General features: G+C 35.5%; 1 protein-coding gene across 1 annotated transcript in view; it reads right to left on the reverse strand.

The window, feature by feature from the left end:
- CFAP47 (cilia and flagella associated protein 47) overlaps positions 1-18,285 on the reverse strand; it is a 285,559-nt gene that overhangs the window by 171,708 nt on the left and 95,566 nt on the right. Inside the window, exons 37-41 of the mRNA XM_034074649.1 lie at positions 10,584-10,718; positions 9,968-10,080; positions 3,963-4,113; positions 2,975-3,063; positions 1,795-1,881 (exon numbers count right to left, since the gene is read on the reverse strand). Coding sequence (XP_033930540.1) covers positions 1,795-1,881; positions 2,975-3,063; positions 3,963-4,113; positions 9,968-10,080; positions 10,584-10,718 — 575 coding nt within the window. The remainder of the gene's footprint in view (positions 1-1,794; positions 1,882-2,974; positions 3,064-3,962; positions 4,114-9,967; positions 10,081-10,583; positions 10,719-18,285) is intronic.

Here is an 18,285-nt window from a genome sequence, read left to right on the forward strand (position 1 = left end):
ACTGTAATGCATACTCTAAACGGCTTGGTTGTGGTTTTAGAAAAGGATTATTAGAGAATCATTAGCATACCTTTACACTTGCTAGTTATGCAGAAAGAAATCTATGAAGGAAAGTTAGCTATTAAATGTAACCTTGAACTTTACTGTCATTCAATACTTTTTTAATGGACATAATTCAAAATACCAACGTGGTTGAAAACTGCTTATAGGTAGTTTTACATTAGAATTCCCAGGCCATGTGGTGTGCACTTCTCCACCTGGTTCTCCTCCCACAGGGAGCAGACCATACTGGTACACAGATGTAGACCAAGGGTAATAACTGAAGTGTCAAGGGCTTGGAAAAGCATAGAAAAGTTCTTAACTTGAAAAAATCCAGGCACTTTTGTCACAGGATACTTAAAAGAAAAACTAAGCTGGATTTAAAAAAAGAAACTATCCTCACCAAACATCATTCAGCTCCCCATGGACAAAAAGGTCTTGCCTGCAACAACTGAATGACACCCTGCCTCAGACATGGGTCACTGTTAAATGATTTTCTGGCTTAGCACTGTGTCCCAGTAAGGATATAATTAATATGGGCCCTAGCTTCAGATTGGTATGCTTTTCCAGTCACAGTAGGATCAGCCCATGCCACAGTGACTGAACGATTGGTCTCCTCTTTGGTGTGAATGACACCATTTTGGGCGTTTGTGACACTGTCAGAGGGGAAGGGTGGTAGGTAAAAGGACAGCCTGCCAGGTAAAGCTTGTTACAATTTTTAAAGCAGTGCATCTAACACATCTGGAGGACACAGAAGGAACTGTGGGACTAAGAACCCCACTTGGACCTGCAGAGATTATTAAGTTCAAAGTATGCAAAGGACATCAATCATGTAAACACAAAAAAAAAAAAAAGAGGCTTAGAATTAACACTTTCAGTCTATGACTGAAAAATTCAGTTATTGAACTGTCAATTATTAAAACAACAGTGCAATTCCTAACACCCATCAAGTTCCAAGCATTGTTTTAGATATTTACAGTTGATCTTTCTCTATGCTGGGATGCTTCCAGAGAGTGACACAAATTTTATTTCTTAAAATTTTTTTATTCTCTTTTTCTCATTTAAATTTGACTGTCAGCAATTCTGATTTACATCTCACGTCTTCAAAGCCTGCCAAGATTTCTGCTTGTTTCATCTAAGCTTACTGGTATTTATCTCAATGTCTAACAACTGAAGACAGTGAAGACTGAACTACCTTCTTTCAGACAAGTCTTAACCACGGATTTTTCTTTATATGCCTCCATGATTCTCATTCCAGTTGCTCTCTTTCTCATTCTTTGTCACTTTATTATCTTTACCACACTTAGTTTGAACCCTCCTTCTCCTTCCAGATTTCATATGTTAGAAAATGTCTCCATAGTCAGCTAAGTAGTGATGTCTAGACATAAAATTATTTTGACATATCAATACACCTGCACTAATAACCTCTTACCCTATTCTTGCATCTCCAGGAGCCTACTGAACCTGTAACATCTTACACTTCAGCACAATTAGAATTCTATACACTGCATATTTATAATTAAAAAGTTAACCTTACTCTTGCACCTTCAAATATCTCTACCTTCTTCATGCCAAGAATCGGAACTAATCCTGTTTCACTGAACTGGAACTAGTTTTCAGAGTTTCAGTCACATAAGTCACCACAGTTGCCCCTATGCCAGCATATTTATCTTTTCTCTACAGTTATCTGTAAGGTGTTATTAGAATGTTACATAATTCATATATTATGATTAGCGATTGTCATTTAGAGCTTACCTGAAAGTTTGCTCTTGCTTTGCTTGCTTCGCTTGATATACTTCCTCTGGCTGCATTAAGTAACTTGTGGATTCCAGCAAAGTGACCCTGGGGTATAGTGAGTACACATTTTTTAACTTGCAGAATGAAGACAAAATTAAGTTTATTCTTTTAAATGAAGGCTTGGTAAGTAAGCTTACTATTTTCAATTGGAGATACATTTAAAGTACTGAAAAAAAAAACTTCCAAAGATTTTTTAAAAAAACATAATTTATTAATGTTTTAATTCTTCCTTATTTAATAACTTAGAACATTTTGCACAATTTAGACAGTTATCCATATCATAGAACCGATTAAAGACAACCTCGTTGTCCACCTCAAGAACTTCAAAAAAAAAGACAGATGCTAAATAAACTCATAAGATTCCCACATACAAGGCTTATGTCAGGGCACATGAGTAAAGCAGTGAAAACAATCCTGTCACAGGTGTCTATATCAAACCCATTCTATAGGGGCAAAGGAAATTTAACTTGCAGCTTATGCAACACATATATTAATCAGATCAGTAAAATAAGCTAAAAATATTATTGGAAATGGCTCTTGTAAATAAATTAATTACATGAACCAATCCTTAACTCTAGAGACTAAAGACAAAATATGGAGTCAGATCACATATATAGATTTAAAGGGGCACAGCTCTCTCTATTAAGTGAAGCAATATTTATAACTCTGTAGTTGTTACATCTATGATGAATATAAATGAAAAATTAGATTAACTAATAGTGCTGCAAACCCCAAAGCAAAACCATGTTTTTTCTCTTTTGCATGCTTAATAATTTAAAAGAGCAGGATAAAGCAGATTGGGGAAAAATAACCAACTATTAATTAACATGGTTTGTTTCTCTTTGAAATTCTGCTGGACCTCAGCCAAACACAAAAATACAAGCAAGGTTCATGAACTCCATTTGATTCAAGCTCTAGCTTTGTTGCTTACCCTGAGATGAATTTCAATTAAGGCTTATTTATCTTTTTTGTTCATTACAATAGCTTCCACTTCATAGTGCTTGTAACAATTTTGGTAATATAAATCCCTATAATTTAACCTTAAGGTTTTACATTTTTAAGGAGAAGAAGAGAATTATGGAAAAGATTTGATAAAACAGAATGATCATTAAAGATCTGAATTTACAGCATCATCTACCTGAATATGCCATCAGTACTGAAGGGGTTGGTAACATTTAAGGTAACTTTCTTCAGCTCATAACATGGGGATTTGCATTTCAATATATCCTTAAAGAGAACAAAAATTGTATCAACATGAAAAAGTTACAAACCTACATTCATGAATAATACATAAACAAGAAAACATTACAAAGAATAGAACTGTGTGTTTGACTACTGGTGACTACAAGATTAACACAATTTAAGTGCTAGGCTTTGTTGCCAGCAAAGAACAGTTGAAGCCTATTTCTTCTTAAACATGCATTAAACTTCACCACATTTTAAATACTCTTCCAAATGATAGTACAAGGCCAAGAATTGAGCTATCATCTTTTTTCCTTCTTATCATTACATTCTCTCTGTTTTTTTCTCTTGCCCCAATCTTTCTTTCTAACATCAGTGTCTTTTGCTATGGGATAAAGTCATGTGAAAAAAAAAAAAAAAGAAAGAAAAAAAAGAGATAACTGTATAAATACCATCTAAGTTCAGAAGAAGATCTATCCACACCTGCTCAAGAAATGTTTGATAACAAATGCTGGAACACACGCCTATCTCTGCTCTTACTGTTTCTGGGATACACTTAAAATCTACAGAATGTCTAGTCACAAATAAACCTGAAAACATCTAACAAAATTTTTCTGTCCATCTACATCTGACAGCTGACATAAGTAGGTTGAAGCATATCCCCACCTTCACAATGGAATTTCCACAAGCTTTCACACTCCAAAAGGGCTGCAGCTCTATTTTCAGAGCAATTGGAACAAAAATTTAAAATTTATTCGGGATCTAAGTGTGATTTCTATCCTTAGGAATCTTAGGTATTCCTCTAGGCTTTTCTCTGCATGTACGAGGGCTAATATTGGAAAACTGAAAATTCATAGGTTTCACCTCAGCTCACTTTGGTTTGATATAAGGTACAGAAGAACAATATTTTTGCAGCAATGTTAAGCATGCACACATAAACTTACCGCAGGCTCAATATGGTTGACTTCAGATTTCAGAGAGAATGTCAGTGTGGCACCATCTATTCCACCCACATTCTTTGAGACCAGTAGCAACATTGCTTCAGCAGGGTGTAGAAAGCGACTAGTGAACTCCACATTTATAGCTGCTTGTCTCCTAGCGAAATAATGACAACAATAATAGTTTAAATAGTTTGGCAAACATTTTGACTCAGAAATTACTCAGAAATATCAATTCAGAAGCACATTTTAGACTCTTTGTAAGAGAAAGAAGCTAGAAATTAAGTAATTTGTTTCTTCTGGAAACAATCTCCTACCTAAAAGGACCTGAAAACATTCTAGTAAAAGAACTTTTACTAGAACCTCAACATGTAGCTTAATTTTTTTTTACTTTAACTTTTTTTTTTTAACTTTTACTAGAACCTCAACATATAGCTTAATTTTTCTTCCCACATGCACTAACACAGGAAGTTCTCTTTCATTATAGTATTACCCTAAGTTAACAACTGATTTACTTTTTGTAATTTAAACAGCCAGGTATCCTGTTATAGAATCACAGAATAGTTGGTTGGAAAGGACCTTAAGATCATCTAGTTCCAAACCCCCTGCCATAGGCAAAATCAGGGAAAAAATCCTCAAAAAGGATATAGCAGAACTCAAAAAAGCTCACCCAACTGCAGAAAGGATGACTATAGGCAATAGAATTAATCCAGTATGATTTCTAGGCTCAACACATAGGATAAAGGAGTATGATACTGGACAAAGTTCTTCCTAAGGCCAAAAGTCTTAGGATGTTACTTCTGAGAATCAGTTATGAAATCCTGAAAGTTGTTACAGCATTCATGCTCCTGTTGCAGAGCCCTCAGGCATCATTTTTGACAGTGAAGAGTTACTAAACCCCCCAGAGTCTGAGGCTACTAAGTCACCCTCCCATTCAAAATATCCTGGAAAATGTGCCCTGGGACTGCAGGCTTCCAGACAAGTATACTGCCTGAGACATCCACTTTGAAAACCACCTTAAGGATCAAGTTTTAAGGAGTCTGCTCTTGTCACAAATAAGAATGACAGGGAAATGGAGTGTATGGAGCATTCTGCCTGATCTTTGCCCTCTGGCTTATGCAACAGCCTAGAAATCTGATTTGAATTGTCAACTGTTGCCTTCTGTGGCAAAGCCAACATCAGGGAAAACACAAAGATGCTTAGTTTTTTTATTTATTCATCTGTGCTGTAGACAGTGTAATGTGAGGAAAATTCAGCCTATGGAATTTTCTATAATCTTGTTCATTCTCGTATTATTATAACTAGCTACATCCACACCCACTTCAGTTGATATACTGTAGGTGCCACAGATTCTTAATTTCTTTATCAGCTCAGCATGTGCCACCTTTCAAAACAACAAGCAACCAAATTCTCTCTATTTGTTGTATAGAAAAAAAAAAGATGAAAAAGTGTTAGGAGGGATCAAATTTACAGTTTAAAGCCAACAGAAATCACTAGATAAGACAATCCAAAGTAGTTCTACATTGCAGTCTACTCCGCAACCCAACCATCCTTCCATTGTTTCTGATAGGTAGTATTTGTCAGAAGCATTTTTCTGAGAAAGCACCCCATATTATCTGAGGCAGAAGGCTGGATTAAATTACTTTCTGAGGTAATTTTTTGCACTATTTCAAATGTCCTGTGATTTGCAAAACCCCAACAGTTAAAGAATTTGTCTTTCAGATAGCGATTTTTTCCCCTCAAGAGAAAATCTCTTCTGCTACTTCCAGGCTGAATTTGTACAACTCAGCTTCAAGCTGTTGTTCTTATAAAAAGTTTTGCTCTTTACTGTTTGCAGTTAAACAGGTCCCTTTCCCAGAAAGGCACTTTTAAATACTGATCAAGTAATTTTCCTCACTACTCTTGTTAAGATACCCAGACTGAGTAACTTATATGCATGTCTACACATAAGACAGCTTAGACACCTTTATGCTATTACTGTTGTGCACTGCAAATTGATATGTCACAATGCAGTGTCCTGCAGAGTGGGAATCTCAGATGAAAGATTAATTACATTATATGGAAGGCATGACACTCAGCTACACTGAGAATGTTCTGATGCGCCCCAAAAGCCAGAGCAGAATGACTGTATAGTCTCTGGAAGATTTCCCTGATGTTCAGCTGCTTAGGATTAAAGCCAGTTTCACCTTGACAAATTAATATAAAATATTTATTCTTGACAGATATGGAGCATAGGTGGCAAAGTTTTGCTAGTAGGGGGCTGTACAGGCAGCCTCTCTGAGAAGAGATGGGGAGCTGCCCTGTGCAGGACACATATGGTTCTGGCTGGTACCATAATGGACCCAGATGAGCCCATCAGCCAAGCTGGTAGCACCTCTGTGAAAGAGTATTTAAGAGCAAAAACATCAGAAGGGCAGAGGAGTGAGGAAAAACAGTAAAAAACAGCAGTGGGAACATCAAGGTCAGAAAAGTAGAGGGAGAGCACTCCAGCTGCCAGAGAAAATAATTCCCTGTAGCATGTTGAGAGGACTATACTGGAGCAGACATCCATGCTGCAATCCATGGAGGGCTCCATGGCAGAGCAGTTAAACATTTCCTGAAGTAACTGTGATCCATGGATACTCATGCTAGAGAAAATTTTTTCCTGAAGGACTACTGCCCATGGCAGGACTCACAGAGTAGGAGAGAAGCATGAGGAAGAAGGAGAAGCAGAGAGGAACTGTTACAAAGTGGCTGAAGCCATTTGCTCACCCTTATACCCTGTGCCATTCAGGATGGCAGGGAGAGAAGGTAGAGGAATCAGGAATGAAGGAGTGAAGTTCAGTTTGGGAGAAAAGGGTGGGGAAGACATGAGGTGATGTTTTAATTTTTATCTTTGTTTCCTACTACAAAAGTCTATTTTAATTAAAATTAACTAAAACCATTTCACCTAAGTCGAGCCTGTTTTTCCTGCAATGGTCAGTGGTAAGCAGCGTCTCCATCTTTCCCAACTCAAAAACCTTTTTAGCATTTTTTTTATCTCCCATTCTGTGGAGGAGATGGAGTAAGAGAGTGTCTAGATAAGTGTCTGGTAAGCGGCCAAGTTTAACCCACCACAACCATTTATGAGTTTCTCCAGCTAGTAGTGGACCATGGAATGCATTGTCATGCTTCTTTGAAAATACAGATAGAAATATACTACATATTTCCATCACTTTATTACTGTTACTTTAAAATCTCTAATTAATGCTGCACCACTGTTTCCTAATATATTTAAGTACCCCCCCTTCATTACCCTTTGCCTTTCTTCTCATTTTTTTCCCTGACCTGTTTAGCTTATCAGTTTCCTGCAATTCATCTCTCCTAGAAAGTAAACGCAGTTTTTTCAGAATGGGCCTTCATCTACAGAATCATCCAGGCCAAACATGCTCACACAGCAGGTCCAACAGGATTAGTCAGTCTGACTTATTCCTCATTAGTGATTACAATGACACACAGCCATCTCAAATCCAATTATAGTTACTTCTAAATATAGGAATTTGGCAGATAATTACAGGCACATCTCTATGCATGTCTTTCTAAAAGTCTTCCAGCTCTCCAATCAGAAGACTGACAAGTTTCAGTTTCTTTAGCCTCCCTATCAAGACTATAGTTCTTTTCAGCTGTAATTGCCCGAACTCTCATGAGTGAATATAATCTGAACTGCTAATATTTCCCTTGACCTTCTACCCTGACACTTTGGTAAAGCGAGCTTTACAAATTGACTGAAGCTCTACAGCAGGTCTTTGCTAGGCATTAGCTGCTATTTTTAACTGCTTTGTCTTTATTAGTTTATCTAAAGGATCTGTTATTTCAGAGATAAAAAAGCTGGTTAGGATCAAGCTAGGTTGAAGTGAAGGACAAACTAGTGGTGAAGGCATATCCATATTTAAACACAATATTCATAAATTCATAAGAAACAGTTTCAATTCAGGGGAATAAGAATGTAGTTATCTGACCTTATGTTTTCTGAACCATTACAGATACTCAGAAAGTTTTAACATATACCTTCAGTTTTCTATGTAGAATTGTTCTCTGATACAGCAAGTAGGTTTTCCCAATTTTTAGTCATTTTCAACACATTGATTAATCTGCCTTCAATCCCATATTTATGGATTATTTACTTCAAAAAGCAGAACAAAGAACTTTAATGTGAAGTGCTTATTTCTAGCTATCTCTTATTCCTAAAGAAATCATAGTCATTACCATCAAAAAAAAACCCTCTGTTACGCTTCACTGATACACTCACATCAAATGTCTTACTGAATATACTGGAAAAATCTCCCTCACTTTTTATTTAGGCCATAGGTATTTTTTTTTCCTAGAAGTCTGTTACAAGCCTACCTGCTATCTCTGAGTTTCTCTGAAAGCATTCTTTCCAAAAAAAGCAGAACATTCTCTCCTACAAATCCTCTACCATTTTGCACTAATAGCAATAAGCCTACACATAATCAGTTACAGATGTGTTAGTTTATTATTCACGTTACTATCACTTCCAAACCCACCTGTGAGATTGTGAACTAATATAAAACACTACACGACTCCCACCCCCACACTGGAATTCTCAAACATATCCATCAGAATATTAAGAAAGCTAGTAAGTACAAAGAACCTATTTTTCATTTAGTGACCAATACTACAAGTAAGGTTATTTGATGATCTTAAAGGTCTTTTCCAACCTAGCCGATTCTGTGATTCTATTATTCTGATAAACTCTGCAGAAGTCACCAGTGGATGACTGTCATTTCCACAAGTTTTTATTTCTATTGCACTTTTTCAATGTTTGTTGCTATATATAAAGCCAAGCAGGTCAGTGACAAGGTTTTTCACATGTAGTTGTGTCTTGGTTTTTTGGGGTGTTTTTAAAGGTGAAGTAAAAACGGTTGTTTTCAACCATTCAGAGAAACATGATATTTACAAGGATTACATCTTTATGTTAATTTTCCTTTGAAGTAATTGCAGCAAAAATGGAAATCAAATCAATATAACATTACTTGTCCCTTTTGCATGTCATTTGAAATATTAATCATCTTTAAAGTGCACTGTATTTATGTTGAGTATTCTGGAATTTCACAATACATATTTGATTTTTTTCTTCTTCACAGGTTATTTTCATACAAATGTTGACCTGTGTTTTCCTTTTCTAGACAGCCTCTGATCCATTTTATCTGCAAAGAAATATCTTAAATAGACTTGCAGCCTAAACTTAAAAACTCTTAACTGACAGCCAGAGTAACTGCTAATCTTGTCCTCTCTGGTTAAATGGGGATTACTGAACTTCCTGTATGCAGTCATAAAGACATAGAGCACAAAAAAGAGAAAAGCATAATTAGTGAACAAAAAGATGGCAATATACCATGACTATTTATGATACCAAAAATGTTAACAACCTAGTGTTTTGTGAAAATTAAATCTCTCCAAAATCCTTAGATGGCTTTCAGAAATGCAAGAGTTTCCATCTGTGTGGAGAGAAAGGATGGAGGCAAAAAGAAGCAGTCTAACAAGATCATAAAACCTGTGTCATGGGCTCTTACATTCCTAGCCATTAAGAAACAAAAACTGAAATCCTAGAAGAAAGTTTTACCTGTTCATGCTTCCACAATGCATTAATGTAAAAAACTGTGAATCAAGTTCAGAGCAGATAACTCAACTTTGATTGGGCAACAAAAGGATAGTTGATTCAAACTGAAAATTAAAGCTTTCAATACATATTGCAATAAAAATACGTTTTGGACACAGATTACTCCTCTAATGATCTGAAGGTCTGTATTCTACTCTTAAAGCCATCTATTGAGCTAAAATGAAAATGTCCCACTGAAAGAATACTCTGGACTTGTTCGAGGTTTAGGAAAAAAAGCCTGATCTTTATATCGACTAATTTTGCCGTTTGTAGTTGAACACATTTCTAGAGTTCCACCACTATTAAATTAGTAGCTAGTATTTCCTTAATGCTAGACTTTTAAATGACAAAAAAACCCAAAAAAATTACTTACTTAGGGGCAATGGTGATAGTGTTCCCTTTAGGTAATGAGAAATCATTGGCATCTCTTCCAACAAGAATAGCGTTGTACACCAAAGTTTTACGGCTTGGGTTTTTCAGACGTACCTATCACAAAAACATCAGCATATTTTTACTCAATTTTTCAAGTATAAAAGGTGTGTTCTGCAGCTAAGCTCCAAAATACAGACTAAGGATTTCACAAAATAAGAAAATACTTCAAATATTTAGGTAGATAATTTTTCTTCTAAAGGAGCATGGACTTTTCACAGACTATCCAACCTCACTTTTTCTGGGTACTTTTTGTGGTATACACTACCCTCCTATGCCTCTTAATCTCTTATTCCTCTCTGTCTTTTACCTCAGATTTTATAGATTTGTAGATTTTTATTGTGTTTACAAGCAAAGGTAAAAAACAGCAACAGAATTCAGTATCCCAAGCCTGAAGAGATTAAAAAAGAAAATGCATACTTCTACCTTCTACATTTAGTAGTCAAATGACATGAAAACCATTGATTCATTGTTGCACTATAAACATAATAAAAACACAGATATACATACAATGCTTTGTCCTTGTACTGCTACAAATCTAAATTCAGTGGCATTAGTACCTGTTTAATAACAGTTGCATGGAGAGCACCTGTAAATTCTATAGTGTTCTTGGGTAAGTAGTGAGGGAGACTTTCATATAGGTAGACACATAGAATAAGCATCATGACTGGGTTTGGATCACAGATGTCACTGGCCTAATATTGGAAAGAAAAAAGGAAAAATAACCAGGCATACTGTTAAAATTTTACCTATACAGTTTAAAGATATGAAAATGAAACCCAAAAAGTTATGGTAATTCTTATTACACAAATATTTTCAACCTAACTTTTAATAACTGGATTAGGCCCATAGCTAAGATGAATATGAATCTTGACAGTGCACAAAAATGCTAATTCTTGAAGACCACTGATATGCTCTGGTAATAAACCTAGGATAACAATTAAAACCACATTTTTCCCGTAACAGTTCAGCAGAAACAGAGGTTCCTTTTATGAAAATGACGCATAATGAAAAAGCAAGTAAAATTCACTGACTGGAAAAAATTTGTATTTATTATCTTTAAAAAAAAAAAACAAAAACAAAAAACACATCTTTTAAAATCTTTTGGTTTACTCTGCAAAATACTATCCCAAGTACCTCTATGTATATTTTTGCAACTGTTTGTTAAGACATTATCACTATCCAACTAACAATTATATAGTTATTTTTATTGAGATGACAAATTGCTTTACAAATGTAGCAAGTATTACTGCACCTTAAATATTTGATTTACAGATATGAATTTAAATGGCAAGTGTGAAACTTGTCAAGGCTTTAGTACTCAGCAATTCTGGGAAGTTATTGAAAAGAGAGAGGTAGAAACTTCTCCATCAAAAACATGAACTTTTCAGAAAGCTAATCAAGCAGTAAAAGGACTTAATGATGTAAGTGGTTTCCCAAAAATACCAGCAGGAAAGATCTGGCTACAGATTTAAATAAACAAGATTCTTTACTTCCTAAATAAAAAAAAATTAAAGTAAGTCTTTTAAAACTTTTTTATTAGCAATTTCATAATATACAATATAGAGTATTATAATGAAGTTGGCTATAGTATACTAAATAAACTTTTACAACTGCAGTTAATTTGTCTCCTGAATTAAATACGAAGTCATACTGAAAAATACATACACTTGGGAGCAGATTTAAGCAGCAAACCACTTCATTAAACTGCCACATGTCATCCCATTAAAAGGTGTTTTTTTCATTGAAGACATATTATTTGGATCCCTTACATAACAGTCATTCACTAGGGCAGTATTTTGAAAAAGACCCTGCTTTGCCTAATGCCTAGAAAGTGATTACCATTCTAAGTTCCCTCACCTTACAGGAAAATTTTTGCCTAGTTCTCAAAAAAACCAACCCATATCTATTGGGTTATTGCTGATTGCCACTGCCACCATCTCTAAGCAGCTTGGATGAGTTGTACATAACTACAGGCAACCTCATGCCACCACTCTAGAATAAAGCTTCCTTCTGCATGGTCTCATCATATCATGATTTTGCAACTACAAACTATTCAAAGAACAGATTGAGCACATTTTTTTTTTATTTTAATATTGACCAGTACATTACTTAGACGCATTGCATATATATAAAGTCAGTGTCTTTCAGATCTCCAGGGTCATTTAAGACAGAAAAAAAATAGGTACGAGACGCTTTCAAATCCCAAGACTTTATCTTATGAAAAGTAGCTTACTACTTGTTTCTTTAAATCACTAGGAACTCAACAGCTGGTATGAGATACTTCATATATGAATACTTTATCAATAAAGAAAAATCTTCCTCTAGTCAGCAACTATTGAAAGTTTTGCATCCATTTCTAAGGACATGAACAAACAAGTCTCAAATACTACTACATTCTTTTGTAGTACAAGCATATGTAGGAAAACATTATTTTTACACTGCCCTAACAAACAGGGAAAAAAGGCAAAATTAAACAAAACTATCCTAAATGACATGACTTTTTGTTTATCTAAACAAATAAAGAGCTTTATTTGGACCAGGTTTTATTTACACCACCAGTTGAATTTAGAAACATGCATACTACATGGATCTAAATTTGTCTCATAAGCATGCATGTGGCAGGCATATCAATGGAAAAAGATCTAGAAAAACATCTGTAGCTTTTAGGCAAAAAGGGAAATCAGAAGTTGCATGGAATTAACATTGTGCTCTCAATTTTCACCCTCATCCATTCTCCAAAAACTACTGCAAGTAATAACATCTCCCAGCCACATTAGTCCACACTGTGCACCAGAAAATCACATGAGTTGGTAACAGCACACAGATCTCTCCAGATGAGCAACAGTCACATCAATGACAGCTGCATAAATATATCTTCCATGTGTACAAAAAATTCTTGTGTGCATTGTAAGTGCTGATTCAAGGCTAGTAAGCTATCAATAAACCCAGTATACAATTTCCCTGCTTTTCTGTGTGCACATACTTCCCTCAAGCAGACCTTTATAGAGAAGGCCTTGTAACATAACCCAAGAAACCTGCGAACCTTGAACTTATTAGATATGAAGCAAAAACTCATAGTAGAAGAGTGTACAGTGATTCTGTGAGATCCCTCAGGAGAACAGAGGAATTCTAACTGAAATTAGAACTCCAGCTGTGACTCCAGCTATGGTAGCATGGAAAGAGAATGTGATACTCCCATGGAAGCCTTGGTTATCTTTTCTGGGTAATGTAAAAATGCAATAAAAATGGTAATGTGATACTTTTGATTAAGTCAGATTTATAAAAAAAAATAAAGCAAATAAATGCAATCCATCTAATTAAATGTGACATTAATTGAACTATCTTGAATAAGGAGCCCAGGTTTTTCTCACAACCACTCTTACAAAAAGAACAAAGTTTTAAAAATATTTCACAAAAAAGTTCTCTCTAGATAAAAATACATTGTGTTCATGGGTAAATTTTCTTACTGTTGTACTTTTACAGGACTAAAACCTCTTAAAACTATGAGGATAAAGTTGTGTCAGCTTAATTTTCTTTTCTTACTTTGTCAGTAAAGACTCATTTTAATATTTATTATGAATACTACAAAAATTTCCAGATATCTCTGAGAATAACAGATTCTATGAACTACATTATTCCAAGTTTTCACAGGACAACACTTCCAGCCCCACAATATTTTATTTTTATGACCACCTGTATTCTTGTCCTCAACAAGAGATTATGTTTATTGCCTAAATGGAGCTTTAGAGGAAAAAACTGCTTCAAATCTTTTTTTAATTGAGTCTTATGAGGCAATTTTCATAATGAACCATCTATTACAGAACCTCAATACTCTCCAGCAGATTAATCAAGGGAATGTTTATTATTTCTAAAATAGTAGGATAAAGAAAACAGAGCTGCTATTTAGTCAGTCACCTGCTCACTGATGTGAGTCTATGTAGAAATATTATTTGCATTAGTTAATATTTCACCTTTGTATATATTTGCTTCTAGATGAGCCAATTCTGCGTTTTACTGAATGGAAAAAATGCTACACACTTAGATTATAACCAGAAAATGTAGCAATTTTCTTAATCCAGTAAAATTTTTCAGTATTAAGAAGATAAAATGAAGAATAAATATCCAGATACCTGAAACATCTGAAAAAAATATGACTTAAACGAATGTTCCTAAACTATGGTTAACTATACAAATATGAATTAAAGTTATGTTTTTCTTTCTTTCCCATGTATATTTCTCAAGGACTATAAAAAAATTATAATTACTTAGCAATTCATTTTTTTGTTATTTCGAAGAACAGAAAATTCTAGCAATAAAAAAAATAAAATCAGTGGGAGATCATAAGGCTAAAATAGTCAGCTAAATAAAATAACTTCATGGGAAGAACTGCTCCTATGTGGATTCTCACTAGGAACCTTGAAACAAAAGTGAAAATTTCATTCTCATTATCAGAAATTTCTGGATAACTGCAGTTACTCTGTGACCCAAATAATAAGAGCTTGAGAAAAGACATCACATTTCTTAGCCACATGAGCTGAAAAGGGGACAAAACTTTCTGGCTTCCTCTGGAATGTCTTTAGTGCAGCAAAAGAGATGTATACACGTATCTGTCATCTTAACTACCTGAGTTAATTTTTATTTCCAAGTAAAAGATTTATACTAGAGCATACATTGCAGCGTGTCTACAAACCAGCCTATTCAACTTCCTCATTAGTAAAAGCTCAAGACGCAACACAACACCCTGTGAAAAAGTAAACATACAATCCAAAGGACAGAACTCAACAGCCAGTCTATCCAGATTTTGCAGACTGCAGATTTTGCAGTCTATCCAGATTTTGCCCTTGTTCCTCTAGTTAGTTCCTTCTGCAGGTATAGCTAAAAACAGCTTCATGAATGTCCCTTCTTAGAATACAAAAGCAGCTGTAATGATATTGAACAAGGATCCACAAGATCTAAATGCTACTGATCTCCATGGAATATCAGAGGCTCGGTATCCCACCATTCTGCCAACAGAGCAGTTGCTTGAGAAAAGAATAAAGGAAATTGGGCAAATATAAAGTGGTCTTTACATTAATATAATTTGTCAGCTTCTGGAAATTAATGGCTAAATGATTTGTTTATTATTGCTGAACACCTCTCTGTCATAATTTTAATTTATTCCCTATTTCATTTTTTATATACAGGAATAAGCCTGTCATTAACAGTTTATAAATTTGTTTTAATTAGAAATTGCTTGTCACACTTTATTCCTCTTTTAAGGTTATTAAAATGCAGTATTAGCTGAAATCTATTGCCTGAAACATAGAACCATAAAAAGTAGCTGAGATTTAAGTCCTAAGACTCTAAGAAAGAAAAATGATGCATCACAGACCACAAGTACAAATAGCTCCACCCTCAAACAGCTGCTTCTTGATGACTGATGGATTGGCAACTGACAAAGGTTTTCTTCAGTAACAAAAGCTGCATTCTGACATAATTTTGGGAGGAAAAGGGGTATGAAGGGCAAAAAATTGAATATCTAGTGGAGCCACCTTTTTCCATGATAAAATTTTTAAAAATATGAAAAGACCTCACTTTTTTGAAGTTGGGTGCTTGCTTGGTAGCTTTTCATTTGTGCTTTAATGTTGCTTAGTTAAAGAAAATGCTGAAGCCACGAAACTGGATAAATTATTATACTTCAAATGCTAAACATTTCAAGTTAGGACTATATAAAAATGGACAAAAATTCAAGGGCTGGTGTCGTGGTTTAAACCAAGTCCCCCAACTCCTGGAGGGTTAGGAAGGAGAATCCAAAGAATGTAGCCCCCACGAGTTGAGATAAGAACGGTTTAATAGCTAAGGCACAACACAAATCACCACTGCCATTACTACTACAAATAATAATGATACAGCCAATAACAAGCGAAAAGAATACAACACCCCACCAGCCACTGACCCATAACTCACTCCACCCTGCCCGACCGAGCACCGCGTGCTCCCTCCTCCATTTCCTCCAGAGCTCCATCCCTCCAGCTCTCTCTCCCAGTTGCATCCTGGGCATCACATGCTATGGTATGGAATACCTCATTGGCTAGCCTGGGTCAGGTGTCCTGTCTCTCCTTCCTCCCTGCCTCCCCTCCTCCCTGGCAGAGCATGTTCTCAGAAAAGGCCTTAAACAAAAAACACCCTCAAAACATGCTCGCCACCAAGCAACTGTTCCCAGCCCAGAAGTCAAAACACAGCACTGCACCAGCTACAAGAAGGAGAAAAAATGACTGCTACTGCTCAACCCATGACAGCTGGTAAATTAGTTCTATTACAAAAAGAAAGTTATTTGACTTTTATAAAACCATCAGCTCTGTGATGTTAATTCCATAACCAACTCTGCATGGTTTTAGTCACTTGTATATTATTAAAATCTGGTCTTTAGTATTGCTGGTGCTACTCAGAAAACAGTTTGTAACTGCTTACAAGTAATGGCTCTTAATTTTATGAAAATAGGTTTATAACTTCATACAAAAAATAAATGCCATTAGCTGCATCTAAGTCATTCCATGATATTTAGAGAATGCTGGCAGTTCTGTTTTATTAGCATAGCAGTGTAGTGGATTGATATTAGAATAGAATATGCTATAAACAAATATTAATCTATCTAGCTGGAGAAAGAAAAAAAGGGTGATTTAAATCTGAAATAATCACAGTAACTATAAGCCAAAGTTCTGATAGATAGAAGAGAGAAAAACTTTATTAAAAGATATCAGGAAGGAATAGATCACTGAACCACTTCTTGTGGCAGTAACAGTCTGTTTTTCTGAACATGTAATTATTACTTGAATAATGTAACAAAGCAAAATATTCAACAGATGCAAAAATCATACAAGAAAGTTTTCCTCACTGCAAATCGATGAAAATAGACATCCTATGCAAAAGAACAGCTACTAGCAGGCCACAAATAACTGGAAAATAGAAAATGCTTGGAATCGGTGGCCATGAAATGTTACCTAGGTAACTAATTTAAACCAACAATTGCAAATGACAACTGAAAATTATGGCAAAGCTATTCAACAAACAGAAGGTAACAAAAATACTGTATTACATTTCAGAAACAGAAAACCATACATCTGATCTTCATTAGCTATTTCCAGATTGGTCAGGCTTAAACATTGAACTTAAAATGTAAACATACAAGAAACATTGTTGTGTGTGAACAAAAGATGGTTCCTAAGTTTATATAGGCTTTACTTATACAAGTGCGGTAGCCAAGTCTTCAACCTGCTGGAAGTCAATGTGAGGATAGAACAGTCAGCAAGTCTGGATAAAAGATCAGGTAGTCATTTTGGTGTCTAAATAAAGCTTAAAAGTCTGTATTTTAATATGTTTCTAACGAATACACATATGAACATCCTTTTTAAAAGAATTTGTTTATGCCCTGCATATCCAGTTTCTCTTTAAATATACCCCAGTTGAGACCCTTATCTGGTCCAAGTAATTTTCAGCCACTCTGATGGAAATAAAAAGCACCACTGATTTTGAAACATACATTTCCTTTTCTTTTATTTCCATAACAGGTTTATTGGGTGCCTGCAAGTATAACCTAGGTAAATCTAAAAATAGACATACCTAAAAAGATCACTTGCCTGTTGCAATTCATGTTTCCATAGATCTCATGCCAGTGAAAAGACAACCACAAAACAAAGACGCAGAATGGCTTGGGTTGGATGTGACCATAAAGTTCATTGAGTTCCAACACCTCTACCATGGGGAAGGACACCTTCCACTAGTCCAGCTTTCTCAAAGCCCCATCCAACCTGGCCTTGAACACTTCCAGTCATGAGGCAGCCACAGCTTCTCTGGGCAACCTGTGCCTGTGTCTCATCGCCTTCATAGTGAAGAATTTCTTACAAATATCTCATTTAAATCGACCCTCTTTCAGTTTAAAACTGTTAAGCTTTGTCCTATCACTACACTCTGTGATAAAGAGTCCATTTTTCCTATGGGACCCTTTAATTACTGAAAGGCAGCTATAACGTCTCCCTAGAGCCTTCTTTTCTTCAGGCTGAACAACCTCAACTCTTAGTCTGTCTTCAAAGGAGAGGTGTTCAAGCCCCCTGATTATCTTTGTAGCCTCCTCTGGACTCACTTGAGCAGGTCCATATCCTTCTTGTGCTGGGGGTCCTCGAACTGGAACACATTACTCCAGGTAGGGTCTGAAAAGATCAGAGTAGAGGGGGAGAATCCCCTTCCTCAACCTGCTGGTCATACTTCTTTTGATGCAGCATA

Source organism: Melopsittacus undulatus, chromosome 2 (assembly GCF_012275295.1).
Source record: "Melopsittacus undulatus isolate bMelUnd1 chromosome 2, bMelUnd1.mat.Z, whole genome shotgun sequence".
In the NCBI taxonomy this organism is placed as follows: Eukaryota; Metazoa; Chordata; class Aves; order Psittaciformes; family Psittaculidae; genus Melopsittacus; species Melopsittacus undulatus.